At 48.5% G+C, this 21,180-nt stretch overlaps 1 protein-coding gene across 1 annotated transcript in view; it reads right to left on the bottom strand.

Annotated features, from left to right (window-relative positions):
• Nucleotides 1–2,063: 2,063 nt before the first annotated feature.
• Nucleotides 2,064–21,180, bottom strand: part of foxp4 (forkhead box P4) — a 29,757-nt gene continuing 10,640 nt past the window's right edge. Inside the window, 11 exon segments of the mRNA XM_062458051.1 lie at nt 2,064–8,040; nt 8,327–8,499; nt 9,103–9,169; nt 9,775–9,896; nt 12,223–12,324; nt 12,633–12,709; nt 12,831–13,056; nt 14,764–14,847; nt 16,979–17,025; nt 17,028–17,065; nt 20,030–20,128. Coding sequence (XP_062314035.1) covers nt 7,902–8,040; nt 8,327–8,499; nt 9,103–9,169; nt 9,775–9,896; nt 12,223–12,324; nt 12,633–12,709; nt 12,831–13,056; nt 14,764–14,847; nt 16,979–17,025; nt 17,028–17,065; nt 20,030–20,128 — 1,174 coding nt within the window. The 3' untranslated portion in view covers nt 2,064–7,901.

The raw sequence follows: 21,180 nt of genomic DNA, 5'->3' as shown, positions 1-21,180 counted from the left end.
CTGCCCCAGCTTCAGCCCTGCCCCAGCTCCAGCCCTGCTCTAGCCCCAGCTCCAGCCCTGCCCCAGCCCAGCCCCAGCCCCAGCTCCAGCTCCAGTCCTGCTCCAGCTCCAGCTCCAGCCCTGCTCTAGCCCCAGCTCCAGCCCAGCCCCAGCCCCAGCTCCAGCTCCAGCCCTGCTCTAGCCCCAGCTCCAGCCCCAGCCCCAGCCCTAGCCCCAGCCCCAGCCCCAGCTCCAGCCCCAGCCCCAGCCTCGGCCCCAGCCCTGCCCCAGCTCCAGCACAGCCCAGCCCCAGCCCCAGCCTCGGCCCCAGCCCTGCCCCAGCTCCAGCACAGCCCAGCCCCAGCCCCAGCCTCGGCCCCAGCCCTGCCCCAGCACAGCCCAGCCCAGCCCCAGCCCCAGCCCCAGCTCCAGCCCTGCCCCAGCTCCAGCCCTGCTCCAGCCCCAGCTCCAGCCCTGCTCCAGCCCCAGCCCCGGCCCCCGGCCCCAGCCCCAGCCCTGCCCCAGATCCAGCCCTGCCCCAGCTTCAGCCCTGCCCCAGCTCCAGCCCTGCTCTAGCCCCAGCTCCAGCCCTGCCCCAGCCCAGCCCCAGCTCCAGCTCCAGTCCAGCTCCAGCTCCAGCTCCAGCTCCAGCTCCAGCCCTGCTCTAGCCCCAGCTCCAGCCCAGCCCCAGCCCCAGCTCCAGCTCCAGCCCTGCTCTAGCCCCAGCTCCAGCCCCAGCCCCAGCCCCAGCCCCAGCCCCAGCTCCAGCTCCAGCCCTGCTCCAGCTCCAGCTCCAGCCCTGCTCCAGCTCCAGCTCCAGCCCTGCTCCAGCCCCTGCCCCAGCCCCAGCCATCGAGGGAGAGGGTTCAGAGCGGTTCTGGTGTGGGTCGGTACATTTACTGTGTGACTCAGAGGGTCTGTCTGGACCTCAGTGTTCTCTGTTCAGAACAGCTAGCCCAGAGAGAATACTGCATGCACACACACACACATACATATGTCTGTTCTTCACGCACACATACTGGTTTTTCTTTAACTGTACCTCTCTCCACATAATAATGTGTAGTCTGTACTTTTATATCAATTAGTTACCTGTTTTTGCTGAACGTTACAATACCAAGTCAATGTGTTGTGTTGCACCTTGGCTCACCTTGTGTATAGTGCTGACATTCTGTTTAGTATGCATATGGCATTAAAGTATTAATGTGTGTATGTCTGAGTTTGTGTGTATTATTCTGTGTATGCCTTTCAAATGCATATGTCGGGGCCTCTCCCAAACCAAATGTCACAGGGATTTAACCGTCAAGAGCAAATTTCCTCCCTGGGGACGAACAGAAAAGTTCACTAAAAGCACAAGATTAAACAAAGTTTCAACTTTCCAAAAACAGTCAACCATTTTTCCATTTCTTCTCCCTGTGGCAACACATCCACGGTGCAGAGCTCAGGTTTAAAGATAAGCTGTAGGGCATATTTCAAACCTGGGAGAGGGGGAGAGAAGGAGAGAGGTAAAGATGGATAAAGAGAAGTGGAAAGCGAGAAAAGGAGACATGAGAAATACACACCTCTTCCATCTCCACATTTCCTGCCCCAGACTTCGTCTGGAGTCAATACCTTGAGCAGACATGTAACATTCAGCCATAAACTGGGTTGCAGTGTGAACTAGTCAGAAGATGATCCTTTGTCTGTATGGTCGAATGTTCATTTAAAGAGCGTACGGTCTGATTTCTGTTGAGCCCAGTCAGAAGCCCAAGGCCCCCTCTGTATGTTGTCTGGCTCCTCTCTGTTTATGTGTTGCTCGTCTGTTGTCTGGTTTGTTTACCCCTCCTGGTGGACACTCTCTGTATCACAGCAGCAGCAGCAGTTGAACTCTCACCCCTTTCCCCCCACTGCCATGGCACACTCTGATGACACATGACACAATTCTTCTTAACTCCTGCAATTATATCAACCTAATGAAATTCCATAGTCCAGCTGTACAGGCAGCAGTTCTCATGAGTATACCAGGTGAGCAGTAGACCTGTGTTATCTGATTAAGATCATTTGACAGTAAAGAAGTTATAAAAAAACACCACCCAGACACAACATCGGACAGTGTAATAAGTATTTTATTGCATTTTATAATGCCATTGTCAATAATTAGTACAGATTACATGCAACTAGACCTACTGTACAGTTTTTTTATTGTCTGCATGGACAGACACAAGAAGATTCAGGTTACAAATACACAGATATATGTGTGTTTTTATACAGCATGAAAGAAAGGGCAGTGACTGGCATTACATGGCCACCCAGGCAAAGGGCAAAGGGCAACTGTCTCAAGAAATTACTCCCACCCACAACCCTTCGCCTGGGTCACACTTTCAAAAATAAGAAACAGAACAAAATAAAAGGATAAAGAGAGGTAAACAGGTAAACGGAAACTAAATAACGATACAGAGTCACTGCTGAAAATGTACACCCATTCCTAACGTACACCCAGAGGAGAGCTGAAGTGGTAGTTCCATTTTTTTTGGCCATGAACTGAATAACACCATCAGGCAACGCTCCCCTTCAAAAGACCCTTACCCCTCGTCATAAGCCGCCGAGCTGTCCAATCACAGAGTAGGGTTGGTCTAACCATCTCCCTGGTCAGCCAATAGAATGATAGCCACTCAAGTTGGAGGAGGAATGATCAGTGATGGCGGTCAGTCAGAATGAGAGAGTTTGGATATGGTTTGGTTACAGTTCAGTTTCAGTTGTGGCGAGTGGTTAGCTGATGTGTTTGGGATAAGCTACAGTCGCTTACAACGCCTTTGGTAGACAGAGGACAAACTACATCTCTGACAGCCTTTACTCTAGCTCATTTGGTATGACACTGTGGGATAGTCTGTTGATCAGGCTAGGTAGATATGAGAGGTGGGCTATTTAAAGGTAACTTTATTTCTTTAAAAACTATGGACTGTGTGAAACAAGGCTTTTGATTGGACAGCAGGTGATTGACAGCCCATAGGATGAGGGATCAGCACAGGAAGGACAGGGTTCAGGGGTGAGGGGTCAGGGACACATATTGGCACCTAAAAGGACCAACAACAACACTTTCCATCACTCCGTCTTTAAAAGCAAGAGAGGGGCTACATATTCTCTTTTCATTTTTTCCTCTTTCTCTCTTTCCTTTCTGAGGTTTTGGTCCTGTCTTTGAGAAAAGTCCTTCTGAGGTATCAATACATAGTCAATGTAACTTTTTAGTTTGTTTTCAGATGTTTTTTTCTTTCCTTAAAAATGCATAAATGCAGTACAGAGACAAAAAGTATCAAAATAGACCTAGCTAAGATAAATATACAAACAGGTGTTACCTAAACCACTGATCTAACTTTCACTCTTTTGTCTTTTTTTAGAGATAATACACTTAAAAAATCAGCGTCCCAGACGTTTTATGAAGAAACTGAAAAAAGGAAAACAAACAAAACTATTAACCAAGATACCTGCAGCACTTAATATGATAAATACATACACTTCAGCATTAGCAATACAGTATAAGAATCAGAGCTGAAAGCTTTACAATTGCTAAACAGGAGCCGAAAGAAAAAGATAAAAGAAAATCCAAAAGACAAAATGAGAAAGAATGCCCTGGAGAGAGAAGCCAAGCGTTAATATACAATAATACATCATACCTGCGAAGCCAGAGAAAGAACAGAAGTGTTTTATGGTGATCTGACACCATCGACAAATGTCATTTTACATCTTTATAAAACAGGTTTGTTTACAGGTGTACCTTAAAGCACAGCGCAGATCATTTATTTACTGAATGCAGCAGTTCCTCTTTGTGAGAGTTTGGATAACAATAATAATAGTAATAAATTCCTTTCAAAGCATGTGTTATTACTCTCAGTGTCTTGTCTGTACGAGTGTTTGTGGTGCGGGTGATTCTCTGTGTTGTCTTTGGATATCTGAGCTTGTACCTCAGCTGGAGCAGGGCCTCAGTGGCTGGAGCAGGGAGGGCTAGGTGGACCCTGGGCCCAGCTCACCCTGGTACTGGGCTGGAGCAGGGAGGGCTAGGTGGACCCTGGGCCCAGCTCACCCTGGTACTGGGCTGGAGCAGGGAGGGCTAGGTGGACCCTGGGCCCAGCTCACCCTGGTACTGGGCTGGAGCAGGGAGGGCTAGGTGGACCCTGGGCCCAGCTCACCCTGGTACTGGGCTGGAGCAGGGAGGGCTAGGTGGACCCTGGGCCCAGCTCACCCTGGTACTGGGCTGGAGCAGGGAGGGCTAGGTGGACCCTGGGCCCAGCTCACCCTGGTACTGGGCTGGCTGGAGCCCGAAGGATCTGTTCTAGTCACAGTCTGTGGCAACAAGCCCAAAGACTGAGATTGGTCACTCAAATACTGAAGTTGTCGTTGACACCTCTGGTGCTTTTGGCTGGTGATTAGGGTCCCTTAGTACAACAAAGTGTGTGAATGAGTGTGTGTGTGCGTGTGTGTTACAGGGGGCTTGTCTTTTATCACAGCCATAGTAAAGCTGTGCTTTGTCTTATTGTCAAGCCCCAGGCTGCTGAAGCGTGTCGGCCGACCACTAATGTGTGTGTGTGTGTGTGTGTGTTTGTGTGTTTGTGGAGGCCACTGGCACTGATATATTCTGCCCATCATCACCCCTGACAACCAGCTCCCTGCCCCATTGAGTTGCCACTAACGACCAGTTTCTTATTGGCTCACAGCTGAGTCTGCTCATCAATATGCACGCATACAATTAGAGCGCGCAATTAGGAGGCTGTTCACACAGCCCCATGATAATAGGGAGCAGGGAGACAGCCAATAATACGCAGCAGAGAGTAGACCTTTTAAACATGGTGACCACTTCACTACACACTTTAAGAACTAGAGAGCGCTTTAACGGTTGTTTTAGGAGAGGTAGTCATCTTTAACTCAATGGAACGTGTAGCGTTTCTTTGTTTTTCGGGCTCAAGCACATGAATTTTGGAGTCTAGATAGCCAGGCTAGCTTTCTCAGACATACAATATGTGTAGTAACAGTTTTGGTATAATTGGTTATCATTATTGAAGTAGAATGAAAAAGGAAATATTTCATATGGGTGCACAGTCTCCCACTGGCTATGTATTGAACCATTTTGAAAAGGAGGTAGTGTTATTTTTGGTTTTTATCTCATAGCAAGATGTCCCTCTCCTACTTTGCTAGTTACAAATCAGTAAGATGATACTTTGAACAGAAAGTTATTTTAAAGACTCCTCCTTACTAAAAAGAAAACTGCAAAAAAGTGCAAGAGTTAGTTTGACAGCATCTTTTCCCCAGATGTCCCTTGGTGTGTTCCTTTTACAGTTACATAATTTGCCATTTTATTTCCTATTTGTCGTTCAAATCAAAGGTGATGAAATGAAAGTGAAAAACATTGTATTTTTCCTGCTGATGAGACATTTGGTACCAACAACATATAAAACGTGTTGTTTTATTGCTGTGCAGTAACACATAAATGAGCATTAACATTACTTTTGTGACTTTTGTTTGGGCTATTTTCAATCAAAATCAAATATTTGTATTTGTTTTATTGGAAAAGCATTGGTTGATTTGACAAATTGTATTGCAGCACAAGAAGAGCATCCTAGGGGATGCCAGGTAGCCAGATAGCGGCATTTTTACTGGCTTCTACTTTGTGTTCAAGTGCCTTAAGAGGGTAAGATAATTATGGGCTTGTTCCATCGTTTAATGCCCATACTGTTGGGGCAGTGTTTCAGTTGGGTGTGAGCATGCCACACTGACAGAGCTTGACATCTTAAGTGCATTCAATCTTTCATCAAATGAACTGCAAGATGTTGGTTAATACTGTTTTTAGCCTTCTACCATGGCCTACCGAATGTGAGTCGTTTGTCACCAATTATGTATACACTCTTTAGCATTACCAATTTGTTTTTAAACATTTCATACTTTGGTTTTTAGAACGATCAGCGCTGTAATTGTAACTGTAATGAATCAATTCAACATAACAGTTCTGTGATAATACAATGATATTTCATCCTCCTGGTTCCTAGTCTTTTGGCCAGTTCTTTATGAGGAAAAACTCAAAAGGGGAAAAATAAACTACAGGGTTTTTGGTTTACTACACATTTCTTTGGTTACCTGTAACGAAAACAAAAACGGGAGAAGAAAAAGCAGATATTACATTAAAATTATTTGTAAAATTTGGTATGGCACTGTATAGAGGGAAAGATAATGTTTTATGCTTACAGGAGAAAAAAAAGATTAGATCTCACATGCTATTCCTTTGACACAAACTCACACAGTGAATTGCAGATAGCTTCTACACAGTAACTATTATAACCATAGAACTTTGAAATGAAACTGAGCAGAGTTTCCATGTTTGGTGTCCCACAGAAAGAATTCCCCCTTTTTTCTTTAACAATTTGGACACAGTTCCAGGCAGAACCTTTGTGGGATGAGGTATTCTCTGACTGCAGTAATATCATCTTTTTAAAGCATTGCTTGGTATCACAGCTGATGTTTCTCAACTAACTATACAACAAATTAAAAAAAGAATTTAAAAAAAGGAACAAAAAGATGAATAATGAAGAGTCTGGATAATGGTGACTTTTCAATCCTAAGTGCTATTCTCAGTCCTGGCTGCTCCGTTGGGATAGACGGTAGATAGAGGCTGGATATAGGGCGGGGAGGGTAAATGGAGGGTAGGTAGGGATAGAAGATGGTCGTTGGTTGAATGGGCTTTAGTTAGAGGTAATTACTGGGGCAATACTGTGGTTTCTTTCTTTCACTAGTTTGGAATGGTGTGAACAAGAAGAGTAAATGAAACATACAAAACATTCTTATAAAAGATCATTTGAAACAGAACACCACCGTGAAATACTGATTCTCAGAAAATAAAAAAAAATGTAGATAATAACGTCAAATAGAAGCGGAAATGACAAAGCTACCACACACTTTTGTTATATTCCATAATTTTCTGTTTTTTAGTCAGACATTTCTTGGTTTTACACTCCCTCCATTCTTTTTCTACCTCTTACCCTCTCTCTGTTTCTGAGCATTCTACACCCATCTCTCCATCCCAGACTGAGGGGGAGGAAGAGGAAAGCACATGTTGTCTCTTTTAGTTGAGCTTTTAGTTGGGGAAGTGTGAGTGTATGTGTGTTTGTAGGGAGGAGGGGGTATTTTAATCTATTTTTCTTTGATAAAGAAGTAGGGTGCCAAACGTGTCTCTGAGAGTCTTGTTGAGTGCCACCAGGACCACAGGCCTCAGTCTCCCCTAGATCACTGACTGGCTTCAGTAAGTTAGTTAAGTCAACGTGTGTGAGCGGATTTGAGGTAATCTTTGAGAACGTTCCGCTGTCCTTCCTTCCATCTCAAAGCCCAGCAGTTTTTCCAAGCCCAAAAAAAGAAAAAACTATTGATAAAATCAGAGGGAAAAAAGATGAGAGGTACACAGCACCCCCCCTGGTGACTGTCGTAAAATATATACACATGATCTGATGTGTGTGTGTGTGCCGTACTCTCCCCCGTCCCACACACGCCTGTACGTATACTGAAGTGGTACACAATGAATATCCCAGGCCCGACAGTGAGCAGGGATTGGGAGGGGGTGGGTTAGGGTTGGTGTGGTTATCCACCCAGAACTCAGGGTCTCTGCCTGTACACAGCTTCTGGAGTGTGGTGGTGGGGAGAGAGAGCTGTCAAGTTGGGGGGGGGGGGGGGGGGGGTTGAGCGTAGAAACATAACAAATGAAATAAAGCAATGCTCCACAGTCTGGTTTTTGCGTCTGTAAGTAGCGAAGGTCATCTAACCCTGTTTGAAGGTTCTCAATGTTGTTGTTGTTTGTTGGTTTCTGGCTTTTCATATGTGATCTCTTAATGGTGTTATATTTTCTCTAGGCAATGGGATTCAGCCTTTAGGTCCCGCCCCTCTGGACCATCTAGGCCAATCCTACTCCAATCCTACTCCAGCTCCTCAGTGGGAAGCTCCTCCTCCAGGTCACGTTCGTCACTAGGCAACGGCAAGTTCTGAGCCATGAGTGACATGGGCCGACAGTCTTCCTCCAGCTCAGTGGGCTCCTCCTTCACATGCACATGGTGGCTGAGAGAAAGAGAGAGACAGAGAGACAGAGAGAGAGACAGACAGAGAGAAAGACAGAGAGACAGACAGAGAGACAGACAGACAGAGAGACAGAGAGACAGACAGAGAGACAGACAGAGAGAGAGACAGAGAGAAGTATCGATCAGCATCAAGCATAGCATGGGAGATCAGCCACAATGTTCCTCAAGGGAGTATGTGTGAGTGTGTGTGAGTGTGTGTGAGTGTGCGTGAGTGTGTGTGAGTGTGTGTGAGTGTGTGTCAGTGTGCGTGAGTGTGTGTGTGTTACCTGTACTGCTGAGGGCTCAGTGTGGGGCTGCAGCTGCCGTTGCTGTTGACCTGCTCCACAGTGGAGCTGACGTCATCGTGGCCCACATGCAGCATGTTGAGGCTGGCGGCAGACGAGGGGTTAAGCAGCGCTGGACTGTTCAGCAGGGAGAGACTGCTCTCAGCCAGGGCCGCCTAGACACACACACACACACAATGAATACATTACAACTATAACTTACATTCTACATAATTCGATAATTCGAAAGTCCTGTGTGAGTTCATCAACTGTACAGTCCACTGGCATTAGAGGTGCTCAGGAGCAGGGAAAAGCTGCCACTAGGGGGCACTTTCACACAAGACTATTTCCAATGCATCTTGTAGCTCCTGCCCTGCTCTGCACTCTGATCTCCTGTAAAGTGTGTGTGTGTGCGAGCGAGAGTTCCCTGCGAAGGATGACAAAGAGACCGTGTGTACTAGAGCCTCTCTGATTGATTTTGTAGGACAGGTGATAATTTTATGCAGTGACCTTAATTGACAAATACTATAAATCATCTCAGTTTAAAATGTCTTGTGCGAGCGTGCCTGTACGTGTGTGTGTGTGTGTTGGAAGCGCTGTATGAGTGGAAGGGAGGGTGTTTATGAGAGGGATAGAAGGGTGTGTGGAAGTCATTAGGGAGCATGCTAATTATAGGACAAAACTGACATTACTGCCCTTGATTGTGACCGGTGTGTGCTGTGCACGTGTGTGTTGTCTTTGCGGTCGATGGTGCCTGTGTGTGTGTGTGTGTCTCTCACCTGGTAGCTGGCATTTAGGGAGCCAAAGCCCAGGCCTGAAATCATGTTCTTCACCAGAGTAGGACTCCTAGAGAGAGACAGAGACAATGAGAGAGAGACAGAGGGAGGGAGGGAGAGATGGAGAGAGAGCGAAAAAGACAGAGAAAGAGAGAGAAAGTGAGGGAGAGATAAATATTCAGTACATGTGCGCAAAGGAGTAACCCCGGCCAAACCCCACTGTCAGATGAAGCAAACACATTTGCCACATGCCAAAACATATGCACACTGTAAACAGATGCTGCAAATATACATGTGCCTGTGTGTGTGTGTGCCTGTGTGTGTAATTATCCTTGGTTTCTCTGGCGAGAGCAGAGAACATCTGTTTACACACGCTAACAAGCCTCACTTCTCCCTGCATCAAACACAGCTGCTCACTAATGGTGTCGACAAACAGAGAAACACACACACACACACACAGATGTTAACACACACTCACAGAGGTAAAGCCGGCGGCATTTATTTGAGGCTAGTCATCCACTTGGTAATAATAGGAGACCCATTTATAGCAATAATAATGCCAGCATCCATAACCCCACACACACATCACAGCAGCTAGGCCTTGTCAGCATCTAGGAGAGATCGGTGTGTGTGTGCATGTGTGCATATGTGTGTGTGTGTTTCTCCTGTGCCTACCCGGTCATCTTTGGTGGTCTCCTCTTTTGGTATTCCACTTCGTCAACAGTCCACACAGCTCCTTTGACATTCTCCACTCGCACAAAACACTTGTGCAGGCTCAGGTTGTGACGCACGGCATTCTGGGACAGGGACAGAACAGTAGAACTTGGCCATTATGAAGAAACATTACAGAAGACAATCTGTACGCAACAGCTTAATTCTGCTGAGAATAAACCAGAGAGATGCTTCAAAAAAGCACAAATCAAAATACATAGAAACCCTATAGAAAAATGATTTAATGATGCCTGTATATTCATACACACTGTACTGTATTAATCATAAAATTATGGCCATAAAGACCAGCTGAGCCGTTTGATGTCTGAACAAGCTCCCTTCCGTCCTAATGCTGTTCTGATGACACACACACACACACACACACACACAATTCTGGGTTCCAAATAATAAGACCTTCCCCATCACCAGTGGTTCTTTATTTCCACATTTCTCTAATCAGTCACTATCTGCGAACATACACACACGTGCCAGCGCACACACAAACACACACACACACACACACACACAAACACACACACACACAAACACACACACCACAATCTGCGTCTTACTCCCCTGGGACAGGCCTCCCTTTTCATCTGCTATTTGTAGTTTGTTCATGCCCAATTTCATTACCAATTTTAATTCGTCTATAATTAAATCCTGCATATTCTCTCTGACACGCTGTTTTAATCTGGGAGGGAGGGACAGGCGATGGGCGCATCACTCCTCATCGTAATTACACACACACACTTAAACACATAGACACACACACACACACGTAATTACACAAGCCATAATCAGCCCAGCCCCTCCAACACCTCACTCCCCTGAGCCGTGATGCTAAGTTTTGTAAATGAGTCTGACCCCAATCTCTGCCCGCCACCCCAACAGTGCTGTTTCCCACACACACACACGCACACACACACACACACACACACACACACACACACACACACACACACAAACACACACACACACACACACACACACACACACACACACACACACACACACACACACACACACACCTCACAGCCTGTGTTATTGCAGTCCTATTTGCATTTGTCTCCGTGATGAAAGCCTAATTCTTCAAGTTAAAACATTAGCAGCCATTTACAGCAGGTCACAGCACATGCATCCCCCTCACAGACAAAATTACAGACAGGCAGTGACAGTCAGCCAGACAGCCAGATAGACAATCAGCCACACAAACAGACAGATAGACAGACAGCTAGACAGTCAGCCAGCTAACCACGCAGACAGGCAGGCAGGCAGGCAGACAGACAACTCTACCTGTCTTGCAACACTTCAAAAGCCAGTTACGTTAAGCACCTTGCAGGACCTTGCAGGATTGAAGAGGTACTCAAGTTCTATTTTCTCCACCCCTCTCTTTGTCCATCTCTAGCTCTCTCTTTTCCCTCCATATCTCTCTCTCTGATCAATGACTTCCCTTTTCTGACACCTTTGCTCTCCTTATGAAATATACACAGCTATTAAAGGACATACATCTCATATTTAATACAGGCCAGGCCAAGAGACGGCCACTGGGATCCAATATATAAATAGTGCGCTGCCTGGTGTATAAATACATAGATATATATTTAAAGGTCTGGAGGTCCATGAGGACAGGAAGCAGTGGCAGCCATTAATAGTTAAAATTCCATAAAAATTAGATGAAGAGGTGAAGATATTCCTGGCTTCTCTCTCTCTCTTTCTCTCTTTCTCTCTTTCTCCCTCCATCTCTGCCTCTCTCCTGCCCACCCTCACCCAACCCCCTCCCCATCTCCTCCCCATCTCCTCTTCCTCGTCAGTTCAAGGCTATTAGGGCGAGGCTGGAGCTGGGCCACCCCACCCCTCCCCCCCAACCTAACCCCTCCTCTTGTCTGTCCCTCTCGCTCCCTTCCTCATTCTCCCTCTCTCTGGAGGAACTGACACTCAAATTAGCGGGAGGCTTCCGTAGAAATGGGTCACCACCTACAATGGCAGGATCAGGCCAGGTGTGTGTGTGTGTGTGTGAGTGTGTGTGTGTGACTCGGTAATGAGGCTGTGTGATAGTGAGGTGTGTTTCCGCTGGGGTAAGTGGGGCCGTCTCCAAGGCCCTGTGTTGGAGCTCAGAGAACTCTCCGGAAGAGAGAGGACAAACGGCCCTGGATGGAGGGATGGCGGAGAGAGAGAGGAGCTGAGAGAGGGTGAGTCATATGTAGCAGAAATTGCTCATAATTGGCAAATCACTCAAGTCTCAAAGGCCTCCGCGACGAGCTGGTCACAGCCTCTAGTGCTGCCTTGTGTGAACAGAGGAGCAGAGCCACATGGAAGGTGAGTACGCACACACGCACACACACACACACACTGGGTGTGCGTGTGTGTGTCTGTGTTTGTGTGAGTGTGTGTGTGAGTATGCGGACTCACCTTCCATGTGGCTGTGTTTCTCCTGAAGTAGGCGAACATTCGTGTAAACCAGTTGTAGATCTCATTAAGAGTCAACTGTCTGTCTGGAGCCTCAAGAATGGCCTAGAAAGAGAGAGAGAGAGAGAAATAATAATATTAGTGGTTGAGAGGAAAGTAGGGGAGAGGAGAGGAAAGTATAGTGGAGGAGGAGGAGAGAGAGGGACAGAGGAGAGGAAGGCAGAAGAGAAGAGATGACAAAGGAGGAGCTGTGGGAGAGAGGGAAGAAAGGAGAGGAAGAAGAAAGGAGGAGAGAAGTGGAGGAGAGGAGGGCAGAAGAGGGGACAGAAGAGGGGAAGGAGGATAAAGGGGAAGGGAAAAGAGGGGGAAGGAGGAAAAGAAAGCAAACTGGAGGAGAGGAGAGACTAACTTACATGGCGTATAAGAGAGGCGTAGGTAAATGGGGGCCTGACATCAGCATTCTTATAGAACTCACAGTTCTGAGCCAGCTCTACACAGGAGAACACAACAGATTAGACCTGCTGTCTGTGCCACGTCTGTGGCTGTGTACGGGTTTCAGTGTGTACTGTATACTGGTCCGCGTGGGTGCGAGCGTGTGTGTGTGTGCATACCTGAGGCAATGGGTGTGCAGAACTTGTCAGCGTTGCGCCTTCGTATGGGTCCGATGCCGTGTGTGTGTGAGTGGGAGTGTGTGTGCAGGCTGGAGGAGCTGATGACGGAGGGGCCCTGGCGGAGGGGGGTGATGGGGGCGGCCGCCGAGGTGGGGGGGTGAGGTAAGCCCTCCGGATAGGCCTCACTCTCCCGCTTCAGCATAGAAGCACTGGATGCCAGATTCAGCTGTGATGGAGAGGACAGGAGTCACACATCAACAGGGAAGCAGGCTGCAAGTCAACTTCAGATTAATCTGACGAGGAACAGTCCTGGGAGATGTAACATTACACGGTTCTTCAGTTTAGGCACACAAACACATACACACACAAAGCACCTCACTGATGGCAATTAACCCTGAAAACACAAGCACACTGCAGCATGTTTGTGACATGGGAACACACACAGCCACTCTGTGGTGGCTTGCAGTCTTCATGGACTAGTTCGGCCCAATTAGGCAGAACTGCACATACACTCTCCCTCTCTCCCTCTCTCCCTCTCTCCCTCTCTCCCTCTCTCTCTCTCTCTCTCTCTCTCTCTCTCTCTCTCTCTCTTTCTCTCTCTCTCTCTCTCTCTCTCTCTCTCTCTCTCGCACTCACACACTCACGCACTCACGCACTCACGCACTCCCGCACACGCGCACACGCGCACACACACACACACACAGAGGAAACCAGTCCCCCTGTCTCTCTGGGATAGTCTTTCCTGGGTTGCTAGTTTAAAGCTCATTAAAACCATAATCAGTGTGTGTGTGTGTGTATGTGTGACTCCCACTAGCCCTCTTTTCTTTCCCTATGCCATTGTCTCTCCTCTAGCCCCCCACCCCCATGTGTGCCAGTCTGGAGCAGGTTGATGGGGGGTAGGTGATGCGGTAGTAGCAGTGGAGGGGGGCTGGGCTGTTTAACAGGTACTTCATTAGCCCTGCTACCACCACCATGTCACCAAGGCAACAGTACAACCCTCTTAATTGAAGCCAAGCTTTGTTTCCATTCGACATGCTCCTCCTCCTCCCCCAGCTCCTCCAATCCCTGACCCTGAGGCGTGTCTCCGTGATGACGAGACACACCTCTTCCTGATTTCCCATTTGGTGTTAATGACTGTTTTCAAACACACACACACAAATCCTGCCTCGCCACTGTAACCATTTATATTCCTTCAAATTAAGACACTCTACTTCTAATTGACAATTAATTTCAACATCTTCATATTTTAATAAGACTCCTCGTCAATCTGAATAATGAAATATTCATTAGATACCTAATAACAGCCCTGCCAGGCGGCAGACACACACATCGCACATCTCCATCCCTCACCAGCTGATGGCTGCTGACTACAATATCCCTCTCTCCCCCTCTCTCTCCCTCCCTCCCTCTCTCTCTCTCTCTCTCTCTCTCTCTCTCTCTCTCTCTCTCTCTCTCTCTCTCTCTCTCTCTCTCCCTCCCTCTCTCCCTCCCTCTCTCCCTCCCTCCCTCCCTCCCTCCCTCTCCCTCTCCCTCTCTCTCCCTCTCTCTCTCTCTCTCTCTCTCTCTCTCTCTCTCTCTCTCTCTCTCTCTCTCTCTCTCTCTCTCTCTCTCTCTCTCTCTCTCTCTCTCGCCCTCTGTCTCTGTCTTCTTCTCTCTGTACTGTACTTTCAATTGTCATGAGCTTCAGTGTTCAGGCCTGTGATTTCACGCTGTCGGAGCAGAGCTGTGTTCAGAGAAAGCAGTGTGTGTGTGTGTGTGGGGGGGGGGGGCACTTTCTCCACTGGTCAATAGAGGGCGCACACACCCAGTGAGACTGGACAAGCACATAAACACCAATGCAAAAATGTGATGCCCTGTTCATGTTTACACTTCAGTAGAAGGGGGAGCAGAGAAGAGTGTGTGTGTGAGTGTGTGTGTGTGTTTGTGTACTCACAGGTTGGTTGAAAGGCTTTGGCTCTGAAGGGCGCATGTGCAGGTGGGTCATCATAGCCTGCAGTCGCTCACTCTCCTTTGCCAGCTGGGACACAGACAAACACAGGTTTTTTAATTACTCTCCCTAGATATCATTACAACATGGAATGGAAAACCCAAGGCATCATTACTCAAACAGGTGGAGCGGCATATCAAAGGATGACGAGGACGGGTACTTTCTACAGTCTCTCCTGGTCTATCACTGTGGTCTCTCTCCTACAGTCTCTCCTGGTCTATCACTGTGGTCTCTCTCCTACAGTCTCTCCTGGTCTATCACTCATGTCTCTCCCTCACATCCCAAACTAGTCACACTGCATCACTGTTAGAGGGCTGTCAGGAGTACATCACAGAAAGCTTCTATTTCCAGATGGGTGTGAACAAGCAGGTGGGTGTGTATGTGAACTGGCATCCCCTCAGTCAGTGGCTTCATGTGTGTGTGTTTGTGTGTGTTCATACCGTCTCACAATAGCAAACACCCCAGGCAGGGAATAACCCATCCCAACACCTAATGATTCCTCACACACTCCCTGTCTCTCTGTCACACACACAGTGCCCTGCAGACGCACTTGTCCCCGTTTGACATTGTTAACTGCCATTTCACGGGAGCCGCTGCACTGTAGCCTGTGGAAGTGCTGCATCCTGAAAGTATGTGAGTTTGTTTGTGTATTTGTGTATGTGTGAGCGTGTGTGTTTACGGTGTGTGTAGCCTGTAGAAACAATTCTTCTCCACTGAGAGAGACAGCTCAGTCAGCCAGCCGCCTCACTGGAGCCAGGGGCTAGAGTACAAAACTGTGTGTGTGTGTGTGTGTGTGAGAGAGAGAGGGAGAAAGAGAGAGAGAAAAGGGAGTTGATACAGTAGGCTTGCAGATTGAGGCCAGCCCTATTTGTGTGTGAGTGTGTGGGTGTGTGTGTGTGAGTGAGTGTGTGTGTGTGTGTACAGTAGGTGGTAGACCAGGGGGCTGTAGCGGTGGGCTGCTTCCCATGTCTGTGCCCAGCTGAGGTGACATGGCAGAGGGAGCAGGAAGTGACAGCTAAGTCCTGATGGGATGTGACACAGGCTGCCTCTCTGTCACTTTGTGTTCCCCAGCGGGCCTTCAGGGACCAGGCTAAACGTTGTTTACCATGGGAACAACACTGGACAATCCCCCCAACACACACTGTGGGTTTGGCTGGGCTGCTTGGGGTTGGGATGGTGGTGGTGGTGGTGGTGGTGGGGGGGGGGGGGGGGTGCAGTATGTGTGTGCAGTATGTGTGTGCATGTTAGGGGGGTTCTTTTGGAAGCACTACGCTGGTGCTTTGCATTAGAGGTAGGACTTCCCTCCTCCTCTCTAATTCCTCCCGCATCTTTTCTCCAGTTCCTCCCCTCCTCCCCCATCTCTTCTCCAGTTCCTCCCCCATCTCTTCTCCAGTTCCTTCCCTCCTCCCCCATCTCTTCTCCAGTTCCTCCCCTCCTCCCCCATCTCTTCTCCAGTTCCTCCCCTCCTCCCCCATCTCTTCTCCAGTTCCTCCCCCATCTCTTCTCCAGTTCCTTCCCTCCTCCCCCATCTCTTCTCCAGTTCCTCCCCCATCTCTTCTCCAGTTCCTCCCCCATCTCTTCTCCAGTTCCTCCCTCCTCCCCCATCTCTTCTCCAGTTCCTCCCCCATCTCTTCTCCAGTTCCTCCCCCATCTCTTCTCCAGTTCCTCCCCTCCTCCCCCATCTCTTCTCCAGTTCCTCCCCCATCTCTTCTCCAGTTCCTCCCCTCCTCCCCCATCTCTTCTCCAGTTCCTCCCCCATCTCTTCTCCAGTTCCTTCCCTCCTCCCCCATCTCTTCTCCAGTTCCTCCCCCATCTCTTCTCCAGTTCCTCCCCCATCTCTTCTCCAGTTCCTCCCCTCCTCCCCCATCTCTTCTCCAGTTCCTCCCCTCCTCCCCCATCTCTTCTCCAGTTCCTCCCCTCCTCCCCCATCTCTTCTCCAGTTCCTCCCCTCCTCCTCCATCTCTTCTCCAGTTCCTCCCCTCCTCCCCCATCTCTTCTCCAGTTCTTCCCCTCCTTCGTCAGTAGAGAACTTGTATAATTGGGGTGGTGATGGCAGCTTCTTTCCAAACCGCTCCTTTCAAATTACAAGCTCCAGTGCTTTCTCTAAACTCTGCCCTGCCTCAAACAAGTTAGAGAGTGTGTGTGTGTGTAATAAGCTCACCTGGATCTCCAGCTGTTGGACCACCTGCATTTGGACCCTGCACTGGCAGTGCTCCGGTCATCCAGAGCATGCTCATTGTTCAGGTGCCTGGGACAGAGAGGAGACACAGGATACCCATCACACAACAGTCCAACATAGGACAGAGAGAGAGAGATGAGAGGGAGGGAGGGCGAGGGAGGGAGAGAAACAGAGGCAGAGAGAGAGAGATGAGAGGGAGAGACAGAGGGTTTGCTGTTTATTTTTCCAGTATTCTGGCAACTTCAAAAGACGGTCTTTTCACAATATTGAGGTCCTGGACAATCTAACAACTGGGAGTGGACAGTCCTGTCTGGATACAGCAAGCTAAGCGTGTTCTTTGCAGAAATTCGAGCAGCTGTGTGCGCATGTGTGTGTGAATGTTTATGTTTCAGTGTTCTGCTCTTAAGGCCATGACCTGTGAGTGAAGCACCTGGATATGAGCTCATGTGTTATCAGAGAAGCACGCAGGGAGAGAATGTCTAATCTCACACTCGCTTCTTGAAAGAGAGCATGTGTGTGTGTGTGTATGATAAGTCTAAATGGTGGCGCTGTTTATTTCCTACGCTGTGGGAGGACGCACAAGACCTTCTGATCTTTCCCTGATCTTTCCCAGAGAACCCCCGCCCTCACCAACCCTCATTAACACTTCCCTCCCGGCCTTGTGTCATCGATGGAGTTATTTGCAGCTTTCCTTACACTTGCCCGTGTGTGTGTGTGTGCTTTTGTACACGTGTATATTTGTTAAACTCTCAGCCGTGAACTTCTAGGGTGCTAGCTTGTATGTTTCTTTGGATACAGCCCATTAAGTCAACAATTTTGTACGTGTCTGTGTGTTTGATTGTCTGTGTGTGCGTATAGCTTTAAGACAGCAGGGAGTTGGGCAATATCAGATGAGGAGGAGAAATGAAACAATAACAGTGATGTCATGGCATGGCTAATCCAGTCAGATAGACGACTCAACACAAGTGCAGGATAATAATAACAAAAACATGAGCTCACTCCACTCTTCACAACTTCTTCCCTTAATCCTCCCCCTCACTCTCTCCCTCTTTCTCTCTCTCACGTACTCTCTCACTCCCCTCCATTCCCTGACTCCTTCACGCTCTCCTCTACTCCCTAAAATGCCTCTCCAGCTCACACTCTTTCTCACTGTTTCCCTCCTCGCTGTGGCTGGGTCATAAACAGTAGCAGGCTTCGTTTTTTTTCGTGCATCCCGACAATGAGTCTCTGTTTACTCCCCTCAGTCCTCACACACCAGACTGTAGGCCACATTACACACACACACACACACACACACAACCACAGCCAGAGTACTCCACCAGAATGGGAGAGATGAAGAGAGACAGAAAGAGAGAGAGCGACGGAGAGAGAGAGTGGGGTGGGGGGGCAGGAGAAAGGAGTGGGGGAGGAGAGAGAACGAGAGATCACAGCTCAAGAGAAGAAAGCTGGAACCAGAGGAGTGTCTCCCTGGTGATGACTAAGGCTGACTGCGGGGAAGCACACTGGCGGACTGACGGCATTATCTGTCACTGATTCCTTTTTTCATCCCTCCCTCCCTCTCTTCTCTCTCTCCCCCTCCATCTGCCCTGGAGCTATGTGAAATGAGACACCAGCTTTTCTCTCCAAACTTTCCCAGCCAGCCTCAAGCTTTGATCTGACTGTCCGCTGCCATCACCCTCACAACACTCTCAATCAGTGTGCATGTGTGTGTGTGTGTGTGTGTGCGTATCTGGGTTCACATGTTTTACTTTGGAATATGAATAGATTTTCCCCTGGTGCTAGTCCAAAATGCTGCTGTAATTAGCCGACCAGGGCTGGTCTTATGTAGGGCATCCTGAGGTCCCTGTGGGTTACAGCCCCCTAGAGGCTGGAGGCCGGACTGAGGCTGAAACTGAGGAGAGAAGTCATGCTGGAGATCCAGGAAGAGGGGTTCAGGACAGAGTGTGTTTCTGCATGCTAGCATTTTGAATTGTTGTCAGGGATGCAATACCCACAGAACTAAGTCTAAAATAGGGACCAGTTTGTCTGCTTGGACTAGACAATAAGGACAGACCTATTCACAATTTCGGGGTTTTGTGTGATTATGTGCACAGTAGAGTGGAAATAGTCAAGACAATGAATGTCCTTCACATGAGCATGGTTAAGCCCTGCTCACACACACACAAACTCATTCCCCTCAAACACACTCCACACACTGTCCCCACAGACTCCAAACTGGCAAACAGACAAGAAAGGGAGATAAAGGCAAGCGGAGAGAAGAGAGGAGGCAAGCGAGGGAGAGGAGTGGAGGGAGGGGGAGGTCGTTTGATGTCTCTGCTATCGCAGTGGAAACAAAGAGCTCTGATTGAGATGAGCTAATTAAGTAAACCGCTAACGAAGCGTGGAACAATTTGCTTGACCCTCCAGAGCAAAGAACTGTGGGAGTAAAACACAATCAACTAGTGACAGGAGAGCGAGGTTACAGACAGGTACACACACACACACACACACACACACACACACACACACACACACACACACACACACTGAGCAGTAGAGGTGACTTGACCTGTCTTTTTAGCTGGCGCAACATGAACACACACTCACTTGATGTGGTTTCATAATGGTTTGGAACATAACTCTCCACAGCCACAACATAGAACTGAGGAATGGTGGAAGGATGCTAGAGACTTGAGAATAAAGGAGAAGCACATAGTAACAAATTACCAACAGTGGTATGGTGTGTGTGAGAGAGCATGTGTGTGTGTATGTACACGTGTAACCAATCCAATCTGATGTAACACAAAGCAACAGATTAATTATTTAGGCAACTCTGTCTTGCTCTATTCTGTATGAGTGACAGATCACTTTCGCAGTCAAATGACTGACATGTTGTTATGGCTGTGATACTATAGCTAGTTGTTGTGCTAATCATTTTTGTGGAATAACATAACATACATATACATGTATATACATACAGGAGAGACAGCTTAGCACAATGCACACACGTGTCAGGGAAGTTAGCGTTAGAGCTAACGTTAACTGTTGACTTACTTGATGAACTGTCCCATGTCCTCACACAGAGCCTCACAGCCCGGCCACTTGCACTCTCCATGGCCATAGAGATGGTGGGAGCCAGCATGCTCCTCGTGACTACAGAGAGAGAGAGAGAGCAGGAGAGAGAGAGAGAGAGGAGCAGGAGAGAAAGAGAGAGCGAGAGGAGCAGGAGAGAAGAGAGAGAGGAGCAGGAGAGAGAAGAGAGAGAGGAGCAGAGAGAGAGAGAGAGAGAGAGAGAGAGGAGCAGGAGAGAGAGAGAGGAGCAGGAGAGAAAGAGAGAGCGAGAGGAGCAGGAGGAGAAAGAGAGAGCGAGAGGAGAGAAAGAGAGAGAGAGAGAGGAGCAGGAGAGAAAGAGAGAGCGAGAGGAGAGAAAGAGAGAGAGAGAGAGAGGAGCAGGAGAGAGAGAGAGAGAGAGAGCAGCAGGAGAGAGAGAGAGAGAGAGAGAGGGGCAGGAGAGAGAGGAGCAGGAGAGAGAGAGAGGAGCAGGAGAGAAAGAGAGAGCGAGAGGAGCAGGAGAGAAAGAGAGAGCGAGAGGAGAGAAAGAGAGAGAGAGAGAGGAGCAGGAGAGAAAGAGAGAGCGAGAGGAGAGAAAGAGAGAGAGAGAGAGAGGAGCAGGAGAGAGAGAGAGAGAGAGAGAGAGAGAGCAGCAGGAGAGAGAGAGAGAGAGAGAGAGGAGCAGGAGAGAGAGAGGGAGAGGAGCAGGAGAGAGAGAGCAGGAGAGAAAGAGAGAGCGAGAGAGAGGAGCAGGAGAGAAAGATGAGAGCGAGAGGAGAGAAAGAGAGAGAGAGAGAGAGAGAGGAGCAGGAGAGAGAGAGAGAGAGAGAGAGAGAGAGGGGAGCAGAGGAGAGAGAGAGAGAGGAGAAGAGAGAGAGAGGAGAGGAGAGAGAGAGAGAGAGGAGATGAGAGAGGAGAGAGAGAGAGAGAGAGAGAGAGAGAGAGAGAGAGAGAGAGAGACGCTGGTTAGGCCCATCCAGGTAGACCCAAGCAGCAGGAGAAGCCGTTACTGTGTGGTGAGGAGAGCAGCAGCCCAGCCTCTCACACACTGACTGGGAGTTTTTCTTGTCTTCCTTGAGGGTTTAGGTTGGTTGAGGGGCAGTTCTATGGGCATATGTGAAGCCCTCTGTGACATGCTTGCGTGTAAAAAGGGC

This window comes from Osmerus eperlanus, chromosome 1 (assembly GCF_963692335.1).
Source record: "Osmerus eperlanus chromosome 1, fOsmEpe2.1, whole genome shotgun sequence".
Taxonomy (NCBI): Eukaryota; Metazoa; Chordata; class Actinopteri; order Osmeriformes; family Osmeridae; genus Osmerus; species Osmerus eperlanus.
Note: the sequence above shows the minus strand (reverse complement) of the source record. Positions and strands in the feature narration are given on the sequence as shown.